Here is a 20058-nt window from a genome sequence, read left to right as displayed (position 1 = left end):
TTGCCGTGATATAAAGCAACTTCCTATGTGTCCATTCAAATTAGGTTGGCTGGCTTTTCTATTACTTCAGGCAGAATCAGGGCATGGTCTTAGAAGCACAGACACAACTGGTCTTCCTGCAACCATTGCTGTAGTAGAGCTGTCACTGTTGGAGGATAGCCATGACAATCTCTGGTGACCTCATTGTCAGTACAGCCCTGTCTCTGTGACTAGAGCATTTACTTATTTTTAAGTATCGTTAAGGATGGGTGAATGTAGCACTGTAAAAAAATAATAATGGGGAAAATAGTACAGTGGTACCTCAGGTTACATACGCTTCAGGTTACAGGCTCCGCTAACCCAGAAATAGTGCTTCAGGTTAAGAACTTTGCTTCAGGATGAGAACAGAAATTGTGCTCTGGCAGCGCAGCAGCAGCGGGAGGCCCCATTAGCTAAAGTGGTGCTTCAGGTTAAGAACAGTTTCAGGTTAAGAATGGAGCTCCAGAACGAATTAAGTACTTAACCTGAGGTACCACTGTATAGGGCTTCCTGGCCCGGCACAGTTATTCGTTGTCCTTTCAAGATCACTTTCTTTTAAGGAAAAAACAGGAACTCGTTTTTGGAAAGTATGTGACTTGAACACATTCAGGAACATGCTGTTTTCTATGTTTCCCTTAGAAACAAAACTGAGAACCATTTGGCATTTAAGGGCCAGTCTCACTTCTCCATTGACTTGTATGGGGCAGTAGTTGCAAGGATAAGGAATTGATGCATGTCCTATTCATGTCTGTAAAATTAGTACAACTATTGATGCTGGATCAGGGTTGGTACCATAGCAATGATAAGCAGTCTGCCACTTGTGAAGAGGAAAAGAGTAGTTATATGTAAACTGCTGCAGTTTCTACTGTTTGAAATATTGACCTCCAAGTCTCAGTTTGGCAGCTCATGATTCCAGGAACAGCAAATAGATCTTCTGGGCAGGAATGGGGAAGCTTCTTCAGCCCATAGGCTGCATTCCTTGATGGCTAGCTTTTCAAGGGCCGCTATAAAACACATACGCATTCCTACATCATTCACAATAAAACACATATGCATTCATATATACACCTAGGCATGTGACATTTGTTAATTTCTTCATTCATTCAAACGGACACACAGTCATTCACTCGCTGTCTTTCTCAATCTCACACTCATTATCTTTCCCCTGCCCCTAGCAGTTAGGCTTGAAGAAAAGATGATTCCTATAAGGAGGGGGGTGATTTTTGTGGAGAGCACAATATATTTGCAGGAGAGAGTTAACCCTTTACTCCCCCAGCTTAAATCTTGGGAAACAGACAAGGAGTTAAAAACTCAGAATGTGTAGATCTGCCTTTGTATCCTAGTTCAGTGTGATCTTTGGAGGAATATTACATCCACTTTGCTCCTTGGATTTGTGCTTGAGAGGGAGAGCCTTAAGCATCATTGACTATTTGAAACAAAATAGTTATAGCAAAACAAAATACTTCTGTTTTTTGTTTTTAAAAAGCCATGTAGCCTAGTTATGTAGAAGATGCCCTGTACCCATGTGGGGAGTCTGATTTAATTTGCATTTAAAGACGAACTGCAAAGACGAACTTTCAATACGCACACTGGAACATAGCCAGATAACATGTTAAAGAATGCATATACCAGGAGAGGTGTATTACTATAATCAACATAGAGAAATGGATTATGTTAGAGAAAATTGCTTTGCTAAAATGTGTATATGAGACAAAACTGCATACAAGAACTTATATAGGAGAAATCAACACTAAAATTATGGTGACTTTTCACGAGGACTTTTAAGAAAAACAGTTTGCAAACTGATGTGGAAATGTGGAGAACTGAACGTAAGATTAGAAAAATGGAGAGAAACCAAAATTAGCAGATTCTCGTGTTCCTGCTTCTGCATCTTGTAGTTCATATTTTAATATACTGTGCCGCAAAGTGTAGGCGATAGATGACATGGCAAAAATATATATTGCTGTCAAACAAATCCCAAATGAACCACTTCTGCCAACCATAGGTACAGTTCCAGAGTGTGTAATGGCAAATATAGGCTTTTATCACTTGGGAAGACAGGTGAACTAATGCCAGGGTACTGGAAGAAGCAAAGATCACCAGTATTGAAGCAATGATTCTTTAACATCAACTTCGTTGGATTGGTCATGTGTGGATGCCTGATTATCATCTTCCAAAGCAACTACTCTATTCCAAAATTAAAAATGGAAAGTGTAATGCTGGTGGTCAACAAAAGAGGTTTAAAGACTCTCTCAAGGCAAATCTAAAAAAAATGTAGTATAAACACCAACAACTGAGAAACACTGGCCTGCAAGCACTCCAGTTGGAGAACAGCTTTTACCAAAGGTGTCATGGGCTTTGAAGATGCTCAAACTCAACTCCTGCCCGGAAACCAATGTCCCCACTGTGGAAGGATGTGTGGATCCAGAATTGGCCTCCATAGTCACTCATGGACCCATTGTTAAAACCGTGTTTATGGAAGACAATCTTACTTGGCTACGAGTGATCGCCGAAGAAGAAGGCTGCCATACAGCTTGATCAGATTGTCTCCTGATAAAAGTATTGTCAAGAATATGGGAAAGGAACAAGAAGGGACAGGTGGTTTTGGGGTTAAGTAATGGATTGCATATTGAGGCTCCCAGCCTTCAGAAAGTGAATCATGAAGTTCTGCTAAATGGGTGAATGAGAATAAGGAAATGACAGATTTGCATGGGGAGGCAAAAAACGAAACAGGAAATGTTGACTGTGATGCACTGAAATAGTTCCCTTCTCATTAGTTAAGAGAAATCTGTGGTGCTACCTTCTACTGTCAAGTTGCTAAAGCCAGTTTTCAATGGTGAGTTGTGAAGTGGTTTGTTTGTTTCTTTCTTTCTTTCTTCGGGCAAAATGATATAGAAATTCTGGTTGAAAACGAGACATAAACTCCTCTATTGAAACTGGGAAATGTTGTATCACACTAGCGGAATGGGTAAGTAAATTCAATATTTGAAGGAAGAAGAATGCAAATGGAAGGAAACAATGGAAGTGGTTGTGAAGTTTCACGGCTGTGGTTACTATTTTTGCCATGACTGTTTTGTAAGATTGGTTTGAGATGACAAGTGGTTGGCATTGCCTTTAGAGCAGCTATGTAGCATTGTTGCAAAATGCGCTGAATATTTGCTCTTATTTACTCTTTTGACAATGGAAATAATAATCCAGTATTAGCTCCAGTAAGATCAGTATTAGCCACAAGGGGGCATGCCATCGACACAGAATCAACATCAGCTCTTGTTTTACTGTTGCTGCTGCATTCTTATGGTACTTATAAAAGTAGTTATTAGCCATTCTGTCCTTTGGGTAGCCCCACTAAAATTTGGCTGGATAGGATTGGCTAAGGAGAAAGCTAGCTTACTACTCGTAACAGGTAAGAATATAGACCCTCAATGTCTGTGGTGTTCTTGTAGCTGAGCTGATTAAGCCTATTAAAACAAATACAGTGGTACCTCAGGTTACAGACGCTTCAGGTTACAGACTCCGCTGACCCAGAAATGGTACCTCGGGTTAATAACTTTTCTTCAGGATGAGAACAGAAATCGCATAACGGCGGCGCAGCAGCAGCAGGAGGCCCCATTAGCTAAAGTGGTACCTCAGGTTAAGAACAGTTTCAGGTTAAGAACGGACCTCCAGAATAAATTAAGTTCTTAACCCGAGGTACCACTGTACCACTCAGGTAGTATTAATATAAAGTTCTTATAACATGTCAATTTATTATTTCTGAAGCTTGAGGAGCCACAAACCTTTATTATGAATGCCATTTTTTACTGTAGCAAGTGAGTAACATCTCTCTTGAATTTTCTCTGTTTTCATATCTTTTTTTTCCTGAACGTGAAATACTTCAATGTTTGCTTGGAAGAGGAGCAAGATGTTACCAAGCAAAATGTAATCCTAAGAAGTAGTGAAATACTGTGAAGAAATCTGATTCCTTTATTAGCTTCATAATGATTAAAGTTACTCTCTTCCACTGTTTTGCTGAGATACACTTGACTGACTTGGAACCTATCATGGTAAAAGTATTTGGCAAGCTCTACTTGACTTTGTCCAACATACTCTGAAAAAAAAAAGATGATTTCTTTTGGTCTTTTCTAGCCAAACACATAACCAAATTCCAGATTTGTACCCCAGTCTTCCAAAACTAGCAACAAAGAATAGACAAAAATGTTTGGGGGCTTGAAAAAGAGCTGAGAGTATAGTGATTCTCAGCAATCCTAACCCTGCTGGACTTGGGAATGAGAAGCACTTTAACTCAGTTGGACTTACTTTTGAGTTGGCATGTATAGGCTTGCAGTGTAACAGTGTGAGCCAAGAAGATCCATTCAAACTTCATCTCGGAAGCAAACTGTGGCAAACCACTCTTCTTCTATCTCTTTCATTGTCCCTCCCTACTTGAGAATATTGGCCTAATAACAGCTGCCTTGAAATCGAGAATTTCTGGCTAACCTGTTCTCTAAGGAGATGCAGATCAAAGTACTAATTCACTTGTTGTGATCTTTTTGACTTTTAAGAGAATTCAAACAGTAGGAGTAAACTGACATGAATTTTGATCTTATACTAATAGCAAACCCATCCTCCAGCTGCGGATCCTTATGTTACCAAATCACTACCACCCAGAATTGATGGAGCCTTAAGAGTACAAAATAAAACCCCCAAACAGCTCAATTAGGGACATCCTCAATGGCTATGGAATGTTGCTTGCCCCAGAGTGGAAAAAGAGTTGGGTAGCTTGTCATTCAAGTTGCACCTGTTGATATTTCCTTCTTCTATGCAAAGGTGCAGATGCGTCTTTACCCAAAAATAGACTATCATTTAAGATGGCATGGTTGGCTGCCAGGAACACTTTGCACTGCAACATTATGTTGCAGTTCTTACTTTCCCTACACTATTTGAACTCTCACTGAATACCAATATTTAAAGATTTGCCTTCCTGTAGGATAGTTTCCTCCCTCTCTTCTATGGTCATAGATTTACAACTGCATAGACAGGAGAAGACAGATGCTCAGCAGCTGCTTTAGAACATATTAAGCAGTTATTCTGTCAGCCTTTCTCATCTAGATGAAAAGGTCTTCCGTGGTTATCCATTTTGCATTGTTCTGAAACTGATCAGTTTTTTCTTTATTTTTGTAAATTTCTGGCTCTCTTATATTTCATACATCACATTGGGACATATATGGGAGGTGATCAAGTAGTAATAATATATTCAGGAGAAACTGTATTGGCTTGTTGCGAACATTTTTGAGAGTCATGCTTCTAAGTACAGTGGTACCTTGGGTTACAGACGCTTCAGGTTACAGACTCCGCTAACCCAGAAATAGTACCTCGGGTTAAGAACTTTGCTTCAGGATGAGAACAGAACTTGTGCTCCGGCGGCAGTGGGAGGCCCCATTAGCTAAAGTGCTACCTCAGGTTAAGAACAGTTTCAGGTTAAGAACAGACCTCCAGAATGAATTAAATTCTTAACCCAAGGTATCACTATGTGTGAACAGCAAAAATGTTACTCCCCACCCTTGCCAGGACCATAAAACTTTTTTTCCACTTTACATTTTCATCAGCTCTTTTTTAGAGCAAGAAGGCAAAAAGGAAAGAAACAAATTCCTTTGTACAAGCTGCACCACCTTCCATTCCTAGTGAAAGCACTCCCCTACTCTATTTGATACCAAAGGTGTCAAAAAAATTGCTTACAGGCAGTCAGGTTGAAAGGATGATGCAAAGTTTACTATATCTGCACAGTCCAATGGAGAGGGGATTTGGCATTTCAGGAATAAAACGGTGTCTTGGATGCCCTTTCAGGCTGGCTGTTCACTAGTCCCCATTCAGCAAGGCTGCGGTAGCCTGATAACATTGTCTGTGTTTCCTCATCCATTGAGAAAATTCTGCCATTGTTTTATAAGTGTGCCTGAGTGGCTGAGTGGTTTTTATATGTGTGGAACTAATGCATCCTTCTGCTTTTTCTACAATAGAAATATTGCCATTTCTCCCCCTCCACCAATCTATTTATCTCTGAATTCTATACCTTTGATTAGCTGTTCGACTTTGGACAACTGTCACTGGAGTGTAGATTGCCAAGAAAAGACGATGTATTCGTTAGCCTTTTCAGTATAGAGGCACAGCTTGCATTGCACATGACTCTCTTTAGAGTTCATAAATGTAATTTCCACTGTGAGTGAACAATGCTTTCTCTTGCATACTTTTTCTAGTATTAAACCATGTCTAGAGATAATGCTAGTTGGCCTCAACTGAGCATGAAGGGAAGGGGGGCTGGATTTGCTTCCCAGTACAGCATTGTCCTGTGTCCAGCGGTCCATCATCCATTGATTGATAAAGTGTCATTTCTGGGCATGGTGCTTTACAAAGTATAAAAGGAGAGATCCCTGCCTAGAGGAGCTTACAATATGAAATTCAGTACTGAGGAAGGCAAAGGATATAAAGGCAATGGTAGCTCAATACTTTTGCTTTACGTGTATTTAGGCTTTGTTATTGTAGGATAAAGGTAAAGGGACCCCTGACCATTAGGTCCAGTCGTGGACAACTCTGGGGTTGCGGCGCTCATCTCGCTTTACTGGCCGAGGGAGCCGGCGTACAGCTTCTGGGTCATGTGGCCAGCATGACTAAGCCGCTTCTGGTGAACCAGAGCAGTGCACGCACGGAAACGCCGTTTACCTTCCCGCCGGAGCGGTACCTATTTATCTACTTGCACTTTTTGGTGTGCTTTCGAACTGCTAGGTTGGCAGGAGCAGGGACCGAGCAACGGGAGCTCACCCCATTGCAGGGATTCAAACCGCCGACCTTCTGTTCGGCAAGCCCTAGGCTCAGTGGTTTAGACCACAGTGCCACCTGTGTCCCTTATTGCAGGATAGGAGAGCCTTTTTTAATGCTGAGGTATGAAGTTAAATATACAGTGGGAGGGGGGAATGAAAGGGAAGGTGGCTACAGTGGATGTCACCTGCGTCTGTTTCTTAGGGTTGGAACCCCAACCTCAAACGCAAATAAACTGCTGACCAGTCACCAGGCAGACTGACTCCAGCTACAAAAGCAGCTCCTAATGCTGAAGGAACCAGATACCATATTTGTTGTGAGCCCTGTGAAGACCTGCTTTGCTGGTTTTCAGATGCCCTGCTTGAAACCATGGAGTACAGCTGCCAGTCTGTGAAGACAGTACTGACCTAGAGAGTCTTAACTTGTTACAGTTGTGCCTTGGATCCCGAATGCCTTGCGAGTCGAACGCTTTGGATCCCGAACGCCACAAACACAACAGTGAGTGTTCCAGTTTGCCAGCGTTCTTTGGAACCCAAACTTCCAAGCACAGCTTCTGATTGGCTGCAGGAGCTTACTGCAGCCAATTGGAAGCCGTGCCTTGGTTTCCGAATGTTTTGGAGGTCAGACGGACTTCCGGAATGGATTCCGTTCGACTTCTGAGGTACGAACCTGTATAAGGCAGGTTCTGGTGTGCTAGCAGCTAGAATGGCTCAGCTAGATTTTTTCTGGCTTTGCATCCTCCAATTATGGTAGCTGGTCAGAAGGGTGAAATTCTAATTGGGGCAGTAGCATTATGTCCAGACAGTAATCCTAGAGATGTGGCTCCAGTGCAATACTCATATTGCCTGTAATGTGAGAAACAGCCCTTGGGTAGTTCTTACTGTTGCTACCTTCTAGTTACGCCTTTTCTCCCACAAGCTCTGTCTTGTTATAGGGAAACAACAAAGCATGCCCGACTTCCTTCAGCGATTGTTCTCTCTAAGGCTGGCATTAGGACGTGGGAGAGAGTAGAGGCTTCAGAGGTCATCCTGCTCTGAGCTGAAATGTGTGACTAACAGCCAGTCTGCTGTAATGCTTGAAAATCAATTTAGAACTAGATGAAAGAAAAGTTCAGCCTGCTTTTGCAGCAGAAAGCACTTCTTTGCTGCACGAACTCTGTGTACACTTGGAAGTGCCATTGATTTAACTTTGGTCTCTCCAGCTGCAACTGGGCTTACACAGGACGTCTCTGAAAAAGTAATTCTGCTTCTGCTGATTGAAAACCCTTTCCTTTCCGGTATGACTTGTATAGATTTCTCCTTTCGAAGTCCTGTTTGGAATTAACCAGGTACTCTCTGTAATTGTTGGGCTTGGGGAGAAGGAAATGAAAGACTGCCATTTCCCAACCCATCTGCTTGTGTACTTTCTTGTCTCAGTTGTTGGTGACTGCCTGAGCCCTCATCAGTCTTTCATCTCCCTCCTATGCAATTAGAATTGTGTGATAGAGTGGGGATGAGTACCTGTGTACCTGAAGGAGTGTCTCCACCCCTATCATTCAGCCCGGACACTGAAGTCCAGCACCAAGGGCCTTCTGGTGGTTTCCTCACCGCGAGAAATGAGGTTACAGGGAACCAGGCAGAGGGCCTTCTCGGTAGTGGCACCCGCCCTGTGGAACGCCCTCCCATCAGATGTCAAGGAAGTAAACAACTATCTGACTTTTAGAAGACATCTGAAGGCAGCCCTGTTAATGGAAATTTTTAATGTTTGATGTTTTATTGTGTTTTAAATACTCTGTTGGGAGCCACCCAGAGTGGCTGGGGAGGCCTGGCCAGATGGGTGGGGTATAAGTATTGTTGTTGTTGTTGTTGTTGTTGTTATTGTTATTTATTACCTTGGCCCCACCTTCTCTACACCCCCATTGCTTGTTCCCCTCCATGCGTTGGCAGACAGGGCCAATCCAAAACCTGGAAACAAAGACATCAATTGTCTAGAGAGGGGCTTTAAATTGCAGTCCTGGTTGATCACCACAGATTTTCCTATTCCTTCTCTGTCTGCTCTTAACAGGATGCACTGTCTTGCAGTCCTAACCACATCTGCGCAGAATTAAGCCCTGCTAAATTCAATGGTGCTCGCTCCCAGAAAGGGGAGTTATAACCGCAGTCTTAGAATATGTTCACATTACCGGGTACTCCACATCTTGGTGCTCTCCCACTTTTAGTTTTTGAAGCCGCATTCACATGGTGTACGATCCATTATCAATCCTGTAGTTACTCACCAAATACCAGCTTCAATCTGATTAGAAAACTTCAGCTGCATTTGATATGTACTACAGAACGGCGCGTAAATTTGAGACAGTGGTTGCGCATGCGCAGATGAGAGCTTCATGAATGGGAGTTGTGGAGGGGCTGCAGGGGTGGGGAATCTATCTGACTTTTAGAAGACGCCTGAAGGCAGCCCTTCAGGGAAGTTTTTTATGTTTGATATTTGATTGTGTTTTTAATATTCTGTTGGGAGCGGCCCAGAATGGCTGGGGCAACCCACTCAGATGGGCGGCATGTAAATAACAAAATTATTATTATTATGCATATTGGGTATCCCCACCTGCTCTCCGATGCGAACAACACTCTGCAAATGCAGATTGACACACAGCAGGGGAAAATGACTTAGTTTCATATGAAGCCAACCATGTGAACAAACCCTTAGTTGTGTTTGTTAAAATGCAGCGCTTGTAGCCACTTCTGCTTTCTCAGCTGTGAGAAGGAACAGAGACGGGGAAGCACTTAACTTTGAGGCAGATGTTGCATAACATCCCAGAGCTACTATTGAGGGGAGGGGAGGATCTAGACAGACTTTACGAAGCCGCAGCAGCGCATGTTTAAAATGGTGCTCTAATCTGATTTATTCTAAGGTAACTGGATGAAAAGATGGGCAAGATAACTCGGGTCTTGCTGGCTTTGCTCAGTCTGAGCTTGAGCTTGGAGCTAGTTCACGCTCAGGAGCGATGGAGTGTGTTCCGAAGAGCTTTTCGGGGAATAAAGTATGGAACATCGTTGGGAGGAGACCCTGGAAAACCGCTGTTTCTAACACCTTACATTGAAAGTGGCAAAACTGAGGAAGGTAAAAGTGTTAATCTTGTTATTTTAAAATATGTAAATATTTCCACCTGTTCTTCATTATCTCCTGTGTAGAATTCTACACATAGCAGTAGAATGCATTAGTTAAGAATGGGAAGCGGGTGGTGATGTGGTCTAAATGACAGAGCCTCTTGGGCTTGCCGATCGGAAGGTTGGCATATCGAACCGCGTGATGGGCTGAACACCCCGCTTTGCTCTGTCCCAGCTTCTGCCAACCAAGTGCAGTTGTACCTTGGTTGTTGAATGCCTTGGTACTCAGATGTTTTGACTCCCAAACTCCGCAACCCCGGAAGTGAGTGTTCCGGGATGTGAACGTTTTTTGGAAGCCAAACATCCAACATGGCTTCCATGGCTTCCGACTGAGTGCAGGAAGCTACTGCAGCCAATCAGAAGCCATGCCTTGGTTTTTGAACTGTTCCGGGAGTCGAACGGACTCCTGGCATGGATTAAGTTCAGCAACCAAGGTACCACTGTAGTTCGAAAGCATACCAGTTCAAGTAGATAAATAGGTACCTCTGTGGTGGGAAGGTAAACAGTGTTTATGTGCGCTCTGGTTTCCGTCACGGTGTTCCATTGTGTACATCTTCCATATGAACTTTTAGTTCATCTGAAGGCAGCCCTGTATGGGAAGTTAATAATGTTTGATGTTTTAATATGTACTGGAAGCAGCCCAGAGTGGCTTGGGAAACCCAGCCAGATGAGCAGGGTATCAATTTTAAAATAATAGTAATTATTATTATTATTATTATTATACCCTGTCATGGGGATTCGAACCGCTGACCTTCTGATCGGCAAGCCCTAGGCTCTGTGGTTTAACCCACAGTGCCACCCATGTCCCTAATTGACAGCCTTAACCTCTGTGAATTTGTCTACTCCAATTTTAAAATCACAGCTAATTTATTCTTAATCACAGACTTGGGACCGGATAATCCTTATTGGGAAGGCAGCATGCAGGGAGGGGAGCCATTGGAAAAAATACCCTATTGGTACAAATGATGGTTTTTCTTTCTTTGGGCTTGCACTCATTTTCTCTTTCCCTTACATATGACCAGAATGCCAACCAATACAAGCACTTTGTAATTGTTCGTGATGCTGAGAGAAGATGTTAAATATAGAGCAAATCCTCCATACGCTTATTATACTTCGCAAAGCTGCTTATTGTTTTCGCTTTCTGCGTGTGTCTTGAAAAAACTGGAGTTAATTCCAATACAGGAGTTCTTCTAAAAAACTATTTTACTCAATGTCACAAATAAAAAACCATGTATCTCCCATGCATCTGAACTTCCAGACACTACTTAAAGCGTGTCCTCACTTAGCCATGAAGTTCACTGGGTGACCTTGGGCCAGTCACCAGAATAACCTACCTCACAGAGTGGTTGTGAGGATGAAATGGGGAGGAAGAGAACCACGTACACCACCTTGAGATCCTTGAAAGATAAAGGTGATATATAAATGTAAGAAATAAAATAAATAATCAGCCCGTCAGTCTGATGTTTTTTATACTTCTCATTCTTTATAACAGGAAGGCAATTAAGTCTGGTAGGCCATATTCCAGGACCCAATGTGAAGAGCTATTCGGGTTATCTGACCGTCAACAAGACTCACAACAGTAATCTTTTTTTCTGGTTCTTCCCTGCTCAGGTGGGTCTGTTGTTTTGATATGCTGCCATATTAAAGCTTTCAAAGGAAACTTCCATTTCAACAACGTAGATATTGGACAAGATCTGTGCTAGCTCTGCTGCTTCCCAAAATGAGTACAGGTTAATAATGTTTGGCATGTAGTACCAGGCTACATGGGGACACGGGTGGCGTTGTGGTCTAAACCACAAAGCCTCTTGAGCTTGCCAATCAGAAGGTTGGCGGTTTAAATCCCCGCAACGGGGTGAGCTCCCATTGCTTGGTCCCTGCTCCTGCCAACCGAGCAGTTTGAAAGCAGAAGGCAGAACATATAGCCAATTACAAATGTGAGTTATGTGCATCATCTTGTGATCAAACACAAGAGATTATTGTTTTCCATGCGCTGCTCTGGTTTGCCAGAAGTCATGCTGGCCACATGACCTGGAAGCTGTCTGTGGACAAACACTGGCTCCCTCGGCCTATAGAGCGAGATGAGTGCACAACCCCAGAGTCATCTGCGACTGGACCTAATGGTCAGGGGTACCTTTACCTTTATGTGGTGTTTATAAGCAGCCACCACAACAGCCCTGTGGGTGGGGATATTGGGAGATATAACTACAGTGGTACCTTGGGTTACATACGCTTCAGGTTACAGACTCCGCTAACCCAGAAATAGTACCTCGGGTGAAGAACTTTGCTCCAGGATGAGAACAGAAATCGTGCTCCGGCGGCGCGGCGGCAGCAGGAGGCCCCATTAGCTAAAGTGGTGCTTCAGGTTAAGAACCGTTTCATGTTAAGAACGGACCTCCGGAACGAATTAAGTACTTAACCCGAGATACCACTGTAGTTATGTGGCTGTATGTTTCGTACGTGGGAGTAAAGTGTTCAGAGCACATTTTGGACCAATAGGCAAAATGTATGCTGTGAAATGAAATTGACATGGAGAGTACATTGGTCAGTGAGTCCATGCTAGATTGGAACTGGAATCTACCAAACCCTGATCTAATATCCTATTCACATTTGCTTTGAAAAGTTTCTGTAATTGACTGCCGTTATCGGCAAACCTAGACTTTTCCCTTTTGTAACAAAATGTTTCCCGCTTTGACACAGTTTTTCTAGCAGTTATCTGACTATTTTTTTTTTAAGTCAGCTTTCAAATTCTGGACTCTCTCTTTGCTCCCAGTACTAATGACCTAGCTTTTCATTTTTCATTAGAATATGTAGGAGAGTTGATTTAATTATTTGTAAATGAACAAAAAGCAATTAAATGAAATAGATAATATAAGAGTCCTCAGTTAGACTTGAGAGAGCTCTCTGAATAAAGTGAAGAGCTGAATTTAGAACCTGTTGCTCATGAAGATTTGCATTGCTTGATTCCTTGTGCCATTAATTCACACTGGCATAATGTGGTTCCAGAAAGGAATGAGTTGAATGAAACATATTTTTTGCACAGGTGGTTGCCAGAGAAACAAGTGAGCGATAAGAAGAATTCCAAAATCTATATTAGGTCAATAACTTTTATAAGGACAACCAAAATACTGCAAGTGTAGAAGGTTCCAACTTTTTCCTAAACTTTCTGTTTAGGAGATGGGGGAACTGACATGTTTAAAGGAGTTGGCAATTTGGCCCAGATGTCTCTAAAATGAGTGAGATTTGAGACCACTTTAGAAAGAACAGCGGATGAGTTTTCAGAACGTTTCACAGGCAAAGACCTAAAACAACATCCTAGTGGCTTTTTCTGAAGAGATTTGAGCTTGCAGTATAAAACTGTGATATCTCGAAACAACTTGCTTAAGTTGACACAATGTTGAGAAGTTTATGCCAATAAGTCCCATTAGTTTTATATTTTTTAAGTGTGAATGTAATTTATTTATGGTTCACTGACCATGAATTATTTCAAAAAGTGTTTCTTAGCAGGATGCAAATTCTGAAGGCTCTTGGATAAAGTGGAAAAATAGGCTTTGCATAAGGACATCAGCACTGCTTCAGTTTAAAGATATACTGTTCTGTTAGAAATGCAATATTATTAATCCCAGATGCTATGAGCAGCAGATTTGTTTCTGTGTTTAATACTTCTGTTGTAATCCTGGGCTCATTACATAAATAGCACAGTCCATCTTGTACAACTTATGCCAGAGAGGAAAAACAATTGGCAGCAGTAAATGTTTTATTTAGAAGAGACCCTGAATGGTTTTTCACAACCGATTTTGCTGGCCAATCTCATTTGTCAGCTCTAATAAATAAATAATATTGCGGAAAAGAGTGAGTGTTGTGATAAAAGGGAGTGAAGCAGAAGAGTTTCAAGCTGGTTAAACTTCCATTACTTGGTCTTCAAAATGAGAGATGCACAGATGTTCACACAGAGTGCAATAATGATTGCTCTAGGTCTTTACCCTGTCATGCTGAATTTCTGTGAGGGGGGAGTTGTATCTCGCTCTTTCTCTTTTATGGCGGGCGGGCTATCCCATGTTGGAGTTTCCTCCATCTTTTGTTCTGTGCAGTCCAGCCCCATATAATTATATTGTGGCCTTGCTCACTATGACACAGTGGGAATCGGCAAGCTTTCGGGTACCCAGAAGGAAAATCATGGCCCTTTTGCTCCTTACCTGGACCTGTTGCTGCCATGCTGCCCAGATCAAAGCCATGGATTGGCTTCATATTGTCTTAGTCCCAACAAACCGTAGCCAACCTTTGTTCGTGACTTACCATTCATGGTTTCCCTGAGGGAAACAGACCACGAGTGCAGATTCACACATAACACTGAGCCAAACTATGGCTTAGCTCTGGGTAGCATGGCATTAGGAGGAGCGAAGAAGGACTGAAATTGTAGCATTTTCCCTTCTGGAGGCACAGAAGCTTGCTCTTTCTTGCTTCACCATGGTTTGGCTTAATGCTATGTGAAAACGAGGCCTGTGTGCATATGATCCCATTTGCTTTACTTCCTCTGTTTAAAGTCTGAAAATTTCTTTTCACTGTGCATGCAAGATACTAGGACTGTAGAGACATGGCTTACCAAGCACGTGGTCACTCAGAGCATGTGGAAAGGTCTTGTGTTAGTTATAAAATTAGCTACTGTATTTTTCTGTGTGTAAGACGATATTTTTTCCCAAATTTAAGTTTAAAATTGGGGGTCGTCTTATACACAGAATGTTGCAATTAAATATACAACAACAACAATCTTTATTACGGTCCAGAGACCCAACAAATCGTTACAAAGCAATACACAATTCAATATATAAATAAATACATGCCGCCATCCATATTCTTTCCCCCCAGCCTCCCCTCACTATTGGCTATATATATATTTTGTTGTTTAGTCGTCTAGTCGTGTCCGACTCTTCGTGACTCCATGGACCAGAGCACGCCAGGCACTCCTGTCTTCCACTGCCTCCCTCTCTCTCTCTCTATATATATACACACACACACTAAATATATCAGTAAAGTTGTTCTGTTTGATGTTTATATATACGGTACTAAATATATCGGTGTTTTGAATATTTAATCAAATATCAGAGTTGTTGTGTTTGGTGTTTAAAATATTAATTTCTTAATTTTGGGCTCAAAAAATAGGGGTCGTCTTATACATGGGGGCGTCTTATACACGGAAAAATATGGTACTTATAAAGAAAGTGTTGGCATTTATTTCTCACAGTCTACCGAAATAATTCATGCATTCTGTAAATTTATGTGGGAATAGCTCCAATTTTTATTGTCCTTCTGGTCTGCAGGTACAACCCGAAAAAGCCCCTATCCTACTTTGGCTGCAAGGTGGACCTGGAGGAACATCCATGTTTGGCCTTTTTGTGGAACACGGACCGTATGTTGTCAACAAGAATCTCACATGCAAGTGTTGTTTATTTCTATGTTGAAGGCTTCCAGCGAGATGTTACTATCATTACAGTTTTAACATTAAAAAAATGTAACCTGTTCCCTTATGGGTATGGAATTTGCATCTGTACTCTTTATGCTGCTGAGCAAATTAGCATGTCTTGCTGTAGCAGTTTGGGAAAGAATGATATTTGATCATTAATGGCATGAAATAGAAGCACCTTTTTTTAAAAAAAGAAATATTTCCCCTCCCCCCAAACTAAAAATGCATTTGAAATATATTTCCTATATTATCAGTGACAGGTTACGGGTTGCTATAATATTAGTTCACAGACTTAAAATAATATAGAAATATGTTTTAATAAATAAATTTTGCTCCTAAGGTGACATCCGTGTTATAGGAGAATGTGCACTTTCCCCCAAAAAAGTGCTGGGAGGAAAATGGATAAATAAACGGAGAGAGATTCCCAGTCTTACCATTCACAGAATCATAGAGTTGGAAGGGGCCAATGCAGGAATCTTTTGCCCTGCATGGGGCTTGAACCCACAACTCTAAAAGTCTCATGCTGTACTGACTGAGCTATCCAGTTACAGTACAATCCTGAGTCCGTGGTGTGTGAAGCTGGCATTTGGCTGCATAAAACCATAACTTGATTTATAATATTTTTACATCAACTTAGGGCTAAAGCATTCTCAAGGATAGCTTGCAATATAAAATAGGATACAGAAAAATGATTCAAATAATCCACCAATAAACTATAAAGCAGCCTAAACATGTTTTAATCCATCAAAAATAAATGGCCTTTAGGTTTTGGAAATGTTTTCATCACACCATTCTCCAACCTGGTATGTGACTGATCATACTCGGTTTAAAAAATACCTTTAAAATTCTCACCACAAGTGATATGCATTGCTTTTTACAATTACGCTAGGTGCTAACATCTGTCTGAAGTACTTGGGTTTAGTTTTTTGTTTTTCTGTCTTGGTAGGAAATGCAGAACCATATGAAAATATTGTAAAATAGCCAATGCCATGTTTAATAGCCTAAAACAAATAATAGCATTACTGTAAACATTGAAATATTGAATCCATCCAGCATGTTAACAATGCAACCTTCTCATGTTGTTCAACATTGCTGCGTCTTGTGATATAAAATGAGCAAAAGATGAATTCACTACAGTAATGTGCACCGAAATAATATCAGTGACAAAGTCTGGCCCGATAAATCCATTTTTAATATATACCTTAATCACAGCAGACATATACCTTAATGGGATGAAAAAAGTAATAGCATATAATGATATTTCAGTTGGCAACTTAATGCTATACAAGCTTGTGAAAGGCTTCATAGTTTTCTTCTGTGGTCTCAAAATGTTGAATAGTGGACCCTACAGTTCAAGCACACCTTGATTATTGACTTATTGGGTGACTTTGGCATGTTAGCCTACAATCCACCTGGGAGCAAGCCCTGCTAAGTTCAGTAGGACCTGACTGCTGAGTAGATATACCGTATTTTTCGCTGCATAAGACACACTTTTCCCCTCCTAAAAAGTAAGGGGAAATGTGTGTGCGTCTTATGGAGTGAATGCAGGGGGAGGCAGGCAGGAAAAGCCCCCAAGAGCCGCACACAAGTTCTGTGTGGCTCTTGCGGGCTTTTCCCCAGGAGGTAGAAGGGACTGACGCTGCCAGTCAGTCCCTTCTCCCTCCTCGTAGAAAAGCCCGCAGGAGCTGCGTGCTCCTTAAAGGGTGTGCGGCTCCTGTGGGCTTTTGCGGGAGGTGGGGGAATTGCCATAGCCGCGTGCAGCCTCTCCTGGCTGGATCCCTCTCACTGTCTTGGCTTCTTTGCTCTTTGGGGCTGGGGGGGGGACTGGGGCTTCCCCCGGCAGCCCCGAGAAGCCTGTCCGCTGTTCTTTGGGGCTGGGGGGGGGGAAATAATATTTCCCCCCTTGATTTCCCCCTCTAAAAACTAGGTGCATCTTATGGTCCGGTGCGCCTTATGGAGCAAAAAATACGGTAGTTAGACTGATGCTAATGATTCAAGCTGTAGACACTCGACTCTCATTTTCTTCCGTGTTGATAGTGTCTGAACGAAAATTTCCTTGGACCTCCAAGTTTTCCATGCTCTACATTGACAATCCGGTAAGTGAACAACGGAAAAGCTTCATGTTGCGTATCTAAATGTGTCTGTTGAAAAAAAACTTTTCTTGACAGCAACAATTGCCTTAACCCTTATGTTCTTGCATCTTAAAACGTTGTAATTTTATCTGTTACATGTAAGGATAGTCACTTTGTCAACAGCCCTTTTTTCCTCAACGTGGTATGGCATTTAAGAAGGATCTCGTGTAGGGGAAACATGGCTAGACAAAATCTTTGGGCAGCTGCCAGGGCTAACGACTGATGCGGACCCTATGGACCCACCATGATAGGTGCCTGGGGCTGCCTCTCGGCAGATATTTTTATTATTATTTCCAGTGCCCCACAATGTGGGGTTCTACCAGTGAAGGAGGGGTCCCTTCAGATCTGGAACTAGGTCTGTGCTGGCTCTCTACTAACTATGTGGTGGGCTCAGGTCCAAACTAGTCATGACCCACAATATACTTCCTCTGGCTCTTTAGGTTTTAATCAAGCTGAAGATGAATTTGGGCAGACTGAAGGGACGAGACTGGCTAACCCTTTCCCGCACTGACAGTTTCCCTGTTCAAAATCCCTCTCAGTTAAGGGGGAAAGTTATAGGAGTGAAGGTCTGAGTGGAAAACACTGCTGATTGGGATGTATAATTCCACCCTTCCATTTTTGTGTGTGTGTGATCCTGTGTGTGGTTTTAATTCAGCAGCAGCACTCTGAATTCTCTCTTCGCCTCTTTGTGGTGACGCTGGAATATATTTACTTACAATTGAAGGTTGCCTGAGAACTTGGTAGATAAATTCCTAACAGTCACCAGAAAGCTTATTTTAAACAAAGGTTGAAATATATGTCCCCCTTCCTTTATTGACAGGAAAATTTTTGAACTATTTCTGTGTGCCTTGATTTGAAATGTGGCATGTCGCTGAATTTTCTCACATCTTGAACACTGTGCTAGAATAATCCTAACTATGCTAGAATAACGAAAATGAGTCTGATTAAAGGAAGGTTCACAAGCTGCATGTCTGGAGGAATCCAGATCTTCTAATGGACTAATTGCAAAAACAGGTTTTTAAACTCCATTTGCAACTGTAGGAGAAACCATATACCTAACAGAATATCATTTTGCTTGATGTCAAAAACAGCAGCGAAAAACTGGAAGATAATTGTTCCACATATATTTTATATTCTCTTTTGCTCTCAGGTTGGAACTGGCTTCAGTTTCACAGATGATGACGCAGGTTATGCAGTGAATGAAGATGATGTAGGAAGAGATTTGTATAGGTAAATCAGCCGATACAAGTTGCATTTTCTTCTGCTAAGCTTTTGAAATGCACCAGAAAAGTCAACGCTTGCTGACACCTTCTGGAGAACTTTCGAAATATTTATATAGTAAAATGTTCTTTATCCCCTTCTCATTTTAAGGAAATGATTATGTAAGCATTGGGTGAGATCCTAGACTCGTAGAATTGTAGAGTTGGAAGGGATCACATGAATCATCAAGTCCAGGAATCTTTTGCCCAACATGGGGCTGATCCAATGTTACTCATACTCAGAGTAGGCCTTGGAAATTGATGGATTTAATTACCGTAACATCAGTCCATTGATTTCAGTGGGTCTTCTCTGAGTATGGTTTAGTTCAGGGGTCAGCAAACTTTTTCAGCAGAGGGCTGGTCCACTGTCCCTCAGACCTTGTGGGGGGCCGGACTATATTTTTTTTTGGGGGGGGGAATGAACAAATTCCTATGCCCCACAAATAACCCAGAGATGCATTTTAAATAAAAGCACACATTCTACTCATGTAAAAACACCAGGCAGGCCCCACAAATAACCCAGAGATGCAATTTAAATAAAAGGACACATTCTACTCATGTAAAAACATGTTGATTCCCAGACTGACTGTGGGCCGGATTTAGATGATGATTGGGCCAGATCTGGCCCCCGGGCCTTAGTTTGCCTACCCATGATTTAGTTGGATATTGCCCTTGGCATCCGGACTTAACAGAATGGTGTGTGCATGTTTTCAGATGCATAGAATAGCACAGTAGAGAGCTTTTAAACATCCCTTTCCAGACAGTGGTTTTGTTAAGTAATATACGTGCAGTTTTCCCTCATTCTTGAGAGACATCAGTCAATACATCTGTCTGATTTCATCTGCCTCTTTATAGATTCCCCGGTTTTTTTTAATTCATCCCTCTCCTCTCCTTACAGTCTAGATGGTTGTGTGGGAAAGGTGAGTTCACTCTGAATAAGAATGATGCTTGGTGACAGAGACAGCAGAAATGCAGACTTTGTCTTCCTTCAAGGTGGAAAATTGGAGTTTCATGGCCCAAGCAGAAATGATGTCGCGTGTCTTCCTGCTTGTCTCCTCCCCAAGAACTTGTACATATTGCAGCAGAAAATGTCTCTGTTTAAGCACTGTATCTGCAAGGAGCATTTTAAAAAGTGTGCTGAGACTTCTGCGTATTTGTTAATTAATATTACAGTGGTACCTCGGGTTAAGTACTTAATTCGTTCCGGAGGTCCGTACTTAACCTGAAACTGTTCTTAACCTGAAGCACCACTTTAGCTA

At 41.9% G+C, this 20058-nt stretch overlaps 1 protein-coding gene across 6 annotated transcripts in view; it reads left to right on the top strand.

The window, feature by feature from the left end:
- Window positions 1-20058, top strand: part of CPVL (carboxypeptidase vitellogenic like) — a 65482-nt gene that overhangs the window by 4473 nt on the left and 40951 nt on the right. For 4 of the 6 annotated variants that reach the window (XM_080974939.1, XM_080974941.1, XM_080974938.1 and 1 more), the window contains exons 2-6: window positions 9695-9903; window positions 11443-11561; window positions 15266-15380; window positions 17446-17504; window positions 18691-18770. In XM_080974939.1, the coding sequence (XP_080831065.1) occupies window positions 9711-9903; window positions 11443-11561; window positions 15266-15380; window positions 17446-17504; window positions 18691-18770 (566 nt within the window). In that variant the 5' untranslated portion in view covers window positions 9695-9710. Of the gene's footprint in view, window positions 1-2830; window positions 2855-7954; window positions 8084-9694; window positions 9904-11442; window positions 11562-15265; window positions 15381-17445; window positions 17505-18690; window positions 18771-20058 lie in introns of those variants that run through there. The other 2 variants (XM_080974942.1, XM_080974940.1) reach the window with 2 other exon arrangements.

The sequence above is a fragment of the Podarcis pityusensis genome, assembly GCF_964106645.2.
Source record: "Podarcis pityusensis genome assembly, chromosome: 12".
Lineage (NCBI taxonomy): Eukaryota > Metazoa > Chordata > Lepidosauria > Squamata > Lacertidae > Podarcis > Podarcis pityusensis.
The sequence above is the reverse complement of the archived record's forward strand: the minus strand, read 5'-3'. Positions and strand labels throughout refer to the sequence as shown.